This window comes from Rhinolophus hipposideros (genome assembly GCF_964194185.1).
Source record: "Rhinolophus hipposideros genome assembly, chromosome: X".
Classification (NCBI taxonomy): Eukaryota; Metazoa; Chordata; class Mammalia; order Chiroptera; family Rhinolophidae; genus Rhinolophus; species Rhinolophus hipposideros.
The window spans coordinates 94,737,895-94,743,956 of record NC_138046.1 but is presented as its reverse complement, the minus strand read 5'-3'; the positions used below and the strand labels follow the sequence as shown (position 1 = coordinate 94,743,956).

The following is a 6,062-nucleotide window of genomic DNA, read 5'->3' as shown; positions in this document are numbered from 1 at the left end:
AGATGGCAAAAGTGAGCTCTTGCCAGGCAGTTCCAAGCAGGAATCCTAAGTGTGCTTCTTCCATATTTTCTATAACCAAAGTATAGTACCTAAATTTGAAATAGCCAACTTTGAAAAAGCCAATAATGATTTTACTACACTAGGTAAATCATAGACTTTGAACTTAAATGGACTTGCATTCAAATTCTGAACTATAAAACCAGGCTAATGATAACTATTTTATAGAATTGCAGGAATTAACTGAGATGATGTATGGAAAACCCTAGCCTAGTGACTAGTATTTAATCAGTATTCAACAAATGTTAACTGACTCTCTGTCACTGTGGTTGCTACACTCACATGCATCTACACTCTTCTTTCACTTTAAGAAAGGAAGTGGGGCTCCAGGAAAAGGAAGTAGTTATAAGTTCTGTTTCTAGCTGTGTAACATTTGGGTAATCATTTAGTGTTTGCCCACACATGCATGTATTTGAAAGGGGAAAATCAAGATGGCATTAGTAGCTTTTTTCCTAGTCATTGACTTGATCTGTTCATTCTGAATGTACCTGAAGTCAAGTGCCTCCATTGCTGCTAAACTTAGAACTTTTAGAATCTTCTCTGGAAGGTAATTTAATCTCTTGTAATCTAGACTATACTCAGGAGCTCCTATGACCTTTCCTTAAATAATCAGGAAAACAGACTCTGGCTTGATATAATTGAGTAGTTAAAATGTATACTGCCTTGCCAAGCAGAATGAGTTGCTTTTCCTGTTCAGAGCATCCTTTTTCCCAGGAGTTTAGTCTGACTAGTATCTTAAAATATGCCAAAATCTCTTAAAAGTACTTAGCACTTGCTAACTCATTTAAACCTTACAACATCTCTATGAGGGAATAACTTACTTTATCTGTATTTTAAAGATGGGGAAACTGGGCCACAGAGAGATTTGAGTTACTTGACCAGGGACAGATTTTAAACAGTTCTAGGATTCAAATGCATGCAGTTGGGCTCCAAAGTTTGTGATGTTAACCTGTGTGTTACTGCTAACTGTTCTCTGTATTTTTTAATAATACATTGATATATTTATGTAATTACCGTTTTAAAAGACTTGAAAGGGATGAACCAAAATCTTAAAACTGCATGACAGGATTGTGGGTGATTTTAGTTTTTCGCTATTTTTCATATTTTGTAAAATGAGCATGTCTATTATTGGGGACCTAAAATCATTTATGTTCACATATACTAGAGCTGGAATGGCCGGCCACTGGTGATCATTTGGTTCGGATCCCTTGGATGAATGATCTATAATTCAATAACATTAAATGATTTGCTTACAAGTCACTGCTTCATTTTCATAGAGCTCTTGTTCCTTTTTCTTTTTTTGGGGGGGGGTGGTATGTATTTTTTTTATTAGTTTCAGTTGTACAGAGCAACGTAATAGACATTTAAACCCCTCATAAAGTGATAACCCACCCCCAAGCTACTGCCCCTCTGACATCTTATATAGCTGTTACAATACCATAGACAATCTTCCCTATGTTGTACTCCACATCCCATGACTATATACACACCTATATATTTAGTTATGGTTGACATTCATTATTATACTACTTCAGCTCTTCAGATGTATAGTGCATTGGTCAGGCATGTACACAGTCTATGACGTGACCCCCCTGATAAGTCCAGTGCCCATCTGGCACCTTACGTGACAACATTGTTGATTATATTTCCCATAGTGTATTAACTATCAATTTGTATTTCTTAATGCCTTCACCTTTTTCACCCTGCCCCCAACCCCATTCCCATCTATCACCTTGATACATCTAGTACCTATCTGGTACCATGCCTAGTTATTACAATATTGTTGACTATATTCCTTATACTATACCCTACATCCCCATGACTACTGTATGACACCCAATTTGTACTTCTTAATCCCTTTCCTTTTCTCTCGTCCTGAACCACCCTTCCATCTTAAAGAAGTCCCTCTGAGATTCCTTGTAATACTGGTTTTGTGGTGATAAACTCCTTCAGCTTTTTCTTGTCTGGGAAGCTCCTTATCTGTCCTTCAATTCTAAATGGCAGACTTGCTGGGTAGAGCAATCCTGGTTGTATGTCGTTGCTTTTCATCACTTGGAATATTTCCTGCCACCACCTTCTTGCCTGCAAAGTTTCTGTTGAGAAATCAGCTGAAAGCAGTATGGGGGCTCCCTTGTGGGTACTAACTGCTTTTCTCTTGCTGCTTTTGAGATTCTCTCTGTATTTAACCTTTGGCATTTTAATTATGATGTGTCTTGGTGTGGGCCTCTTTGAGTTCATCTTGTTTGGGACTTTCTGTGCTTCCTGGGCTTGAATGTCTATTTCTTTCACTAGACTAGGGAAATTTTCTGTCATTAGTTCTTCAAATGGGTTTTCAGTTCCTTGCTCTCTCTTCTCCTTCTGGCACCCCTATAATGCGAATGTTGGTATGCTTGATATTGTCCCGGATGTCCCTTAAACTTGCCTCAGTTTTTGCATTCTTTTTCCTTTTTGCTGTTCTGGTTGGGTGTTTTCTGCTACCTTATCTTCTACATCGCTGTTTGGATCCTCTGCTTCATCTAATCTACTGTTGATTCCCTGTAATATATTCTTCATTTCCATTATTGCATTCTTTATTTGTGACTGGTTCTTTTTTATGGTTCCCATCTCCATTTTTATGCTTCCTATCTGTCTGTTGAAGTTCTCCCTGAGATCATCGTGCAGTCTTATAACCAGTGTTTGGAACTCTGCGTCTCATAGATTGCTTATCTCCGTTTCACTTTGTTCTTTTTCTGGAGCTTTGTTCTGTAATTTGGGACATGCTTCCCCATTTTGGCTGGCTCCCTGTGTTTGTTACTATGTATTAGGTAGGGCTGCTATGTCTTCTGGTCTTAGTAGAGTGGCCGTATGTAGTAGGTGTGCTGTGAGGTTCAATGGCGCAGTCTTTCTGGTCGCCTGAGCCCCGCACTCCAGCTGTGTTCCTTGTGTGGCCTTCCTCTTGTAGTTGAGCCTTGGTTGATAATTGCACATCAGTGTGAGGGATTGACCCTTGGGCTCACTGGCCGGGCCTACAGTGGAGTCGTAGTGCAGGGGCTGACCCTGTGGACCCTGGTGCCTGCCCAGTACGCCCCTTGGGTGTGTTGTGCTTGGAGGCGGCTGGGTGATGTTCGAGCTTGTTTTGAAGCTGGCCACTGGGGGCACCAGCCCCAGGACCACCTCGGAGGGCATCCACTGTATGTAGGTAAAGTTCAGCAACAGCCCGTGCCCCACCTGGGGCCACCCAGCAGGAACCAGAAGAAATCCGCAGATGGCTGCCGCCCGTGTTGTGCATGGAAGCGCCTTGAGGGGCCAAGCCGCAAACCAAGGCCGGCTGCCACTAGTGCTGCCTTTGGGCTGCTCAGCCAGAGGTACAGGACACGCTCAAGCCAGATGCTGCTTGTCGGGGTTCCAATGAATCTTTGAGAGTCTAGGAAAGTCTGCAGCTTAAGCCAAGGCTGGCAAGTGCATGAAAAAACCCCTGAAAGCAGCCTGGGTGTGCCCGAAGTTGTGCAGGGCCAGGTCTCTATAATCGCCTGGGCTTGGTGAACTAAGGATGGAGACATGGCAGAGACTCAGAAATGGCGGCTGCCTGTGTTCGCTCCCTGGGAAGGGGGAGGGCTCAACAAAGAAACTGGTGTCCACCAGCTCCCCATCCAGGAGAAAGCCTCCTTTCCAGCTGCTGCCCCAGCGCTGGAACTCCCAGCGAGTGATTCCGTTGTTGGGTAAGTGCACGTGCAGTTCCTTTAAGAGGAACAGGAGTGCAGCTGCCCTCAGTCTCGCTCAGTCACAGTCTGCATTGGTTTTCACAGCTAGAAATTGTGGCGACTTTTCTCCGTGGCACTGGAACTGGGCTGGGATCTCACACCCTTCTAGGGGGTGGGGAGGGACCCCCACAGCCGAAATATCTCTCCCCATCTTTAATGGTCACAGGCGGGTGTGGGACCAGCCCGTTCCGCGTCTCTGACCTTCCTACCAGTCTGGAGGTGGCTGCTTCTGCGCATCCTTAGTTGAAAGGCTTCAGTTCAGCTTGATTTTAGGTGATTCTCAATAATGATTGTTTTGTAGATTAGTTGTGATTTTGATGTGGTTGTGAGAGAAGGTAAACACAGCGTTTACATACTGCGCCATCTTGGTTTTCCCCTCTTGTTCCTTTTTTCTCCTTCTTTCTTTAGGCTCCATCCTTCGCTCTATATTTTTTAAGCAGGCAAGACGTTCTCAGACATAGCCTATGCATTGGTTGGTTTTCAGAGAGTGACTTGGTGATATATGTCGGAAGTCTTGGACCTTGTTGTGCTTTCTGCTTATAGGATTTCTCTCCTGGTGAAATAATTGCGAAGATTTGACTGCTAGGATCTTTAGTGTAAAAAGAAAATTGGAAAAAACCTAAATGCCCAATAATAGAGACTAAACTGTGGTAAATAGTGGTAAAATGATAATATCATTTTAATCATCAACACAAAATGATAAGGGGGTGAATAATGACATGAGAAGATATTCACAAATATTTTATTATGAAAACATAATATTTCATTTAGTTATAATATGTCGCTGTCGCTTCAGAATAGGGGAAACTAACAATTTTAGCACAAATTGAAGATTTTTTTGATAACATTTCTAGGCTGTTCTAGGCCTGTAAAAATTAGCTTACCAACTAAGGAATTGTAGTAATTTTCAATTCTCTAGTCTTTAGAAAAAGGCTTTTACTTTAAAAAAAAAAAATCGTATTTATCAAGTGGCATTTTAGTAGTAGGCTGTTTATGTTGAAAATAATTCTGTGATTAAAAATACGTTCTAAAAACTTTGAGTGTTTGGTAACTAATGTTTAATTGTATCCTGGAATTACCTTTTTTTTTCTTTTGTATTTTTTCACTGTGATTTCAGAGAAACTCATCTTTTAGTATGATGATAAAAAAAAAATCAAAGCTGTGCTTATTTTGAGGTGAACATTAGACATGATTCCCTTTTATTTTTTCAGTGATCACTTTTTAAGGTTCAGTTTCTGGGGTATTCCTCAGCCTCCTTTAGTAAAACAAGCCAGTTAATGCATAGTGTCAGGGAGGCTAACAATAAAGAAGTTGGAGGAAAGAGCTTGTCAATTTTTTCTTGTTATTTTTCAATAGGAACTAGTTCCTTTTGAAGTGTATTGTATTTTTTTCAGTCTCCAGTGGCTGACGGGAGGGCACGTTGATTTGAGGTCTCTGAGTAGAAGGAGACTGCTTCTTTCAATTTGGGTTGACTGATTAAAGAGCCCTAGTTTATTTCTCTCTCTCTTTTTTTAATCCAGATCTGGTTATGTCTTGTGACATTTGAGCCTATAACTCAACTGAATTGTTATTTTATACTAAAGTAGTCTTCAAACTATTAAAAGTGAAATATGAATGCATGGAGGATGTTTTGTCTCTTTTCTTACAGATAGCACAACAATAGAAAAATTAAGAGCTATATGTTTAGACCACGCCAAACTTGGAGAAACCAGCCTTAGTCCATCTCTTGACTCGCTTTTCTTTGGTCCTTCAGCCTCGCAAGTGCTATACCTAACAGAGGTTTGTTTTTTTTTCTTTTGAATGTATTCTGTTCTTTAAATTTGACCTTTTTATGGTAATGTGAATAACATGGGTAACATTGTAATAGAACCTCTTCGAAATGGTCAGAGAATTTCTTAGCAGTGATGATAGAAAAAAACCTTATGAAAACATTTTAATGCAGTCCTTTTTTTTTCTTTTTTTCTTCCAGGTAGTCTATGCCCTGTTAATGCCTGCCGGTGCACCTCTGGCTGATGATTCTTCTGATTTTCAGTTTCACTTCTTGAAAAGTGGTGGCCTACCACTTGTCCTGAGCATGTTAACCAGAAATAACTTCCTACCAAATGCAGATATGGAAACTCGAAGAGGTGCCTACCTCAATGCTCTTAAAATAGCCAAACTGTTGCTAACTGCCATTGGCTATGGACACGTTCGAGCTGTGGCAGAAGCTTTTCAGCCAGGTGTAGAAGGCGTGAATCCTATGACATCGGTAATGCAAACTTTCTT

General features: G+C 40.8%; 1 protein-coding gene across 4 annotated transcripts in view; it reads left to right on the top strand.

Moving 5' to 3' along the window:
• Window positions 1–6,062, top strand: part of USP9X (ubiquitin specific peptidase 9 X-linked) — a 128,336-nt gene that overhangs the window by 80,323 nt on the left and 41,951 nt on the right. For all 4 annotated transcript variants that reach the window (XM_081043818.1, XM_081043817.1, XM_081043815.1 and 1 more), the window contains 2 exons: window positions 5,446–5,576; window positions 5,767–6,045. In XM_081043818.1, coding sequence (XP_080899944.1) covers window positions 5,446–5,576; window positions 5,767–6,045 — 410 coding nt within the window. The remainder of the gene's footprint in view (window positions 1–5,445; window positions 5,577–5,766; window positions 6,046–6,062) is intronic.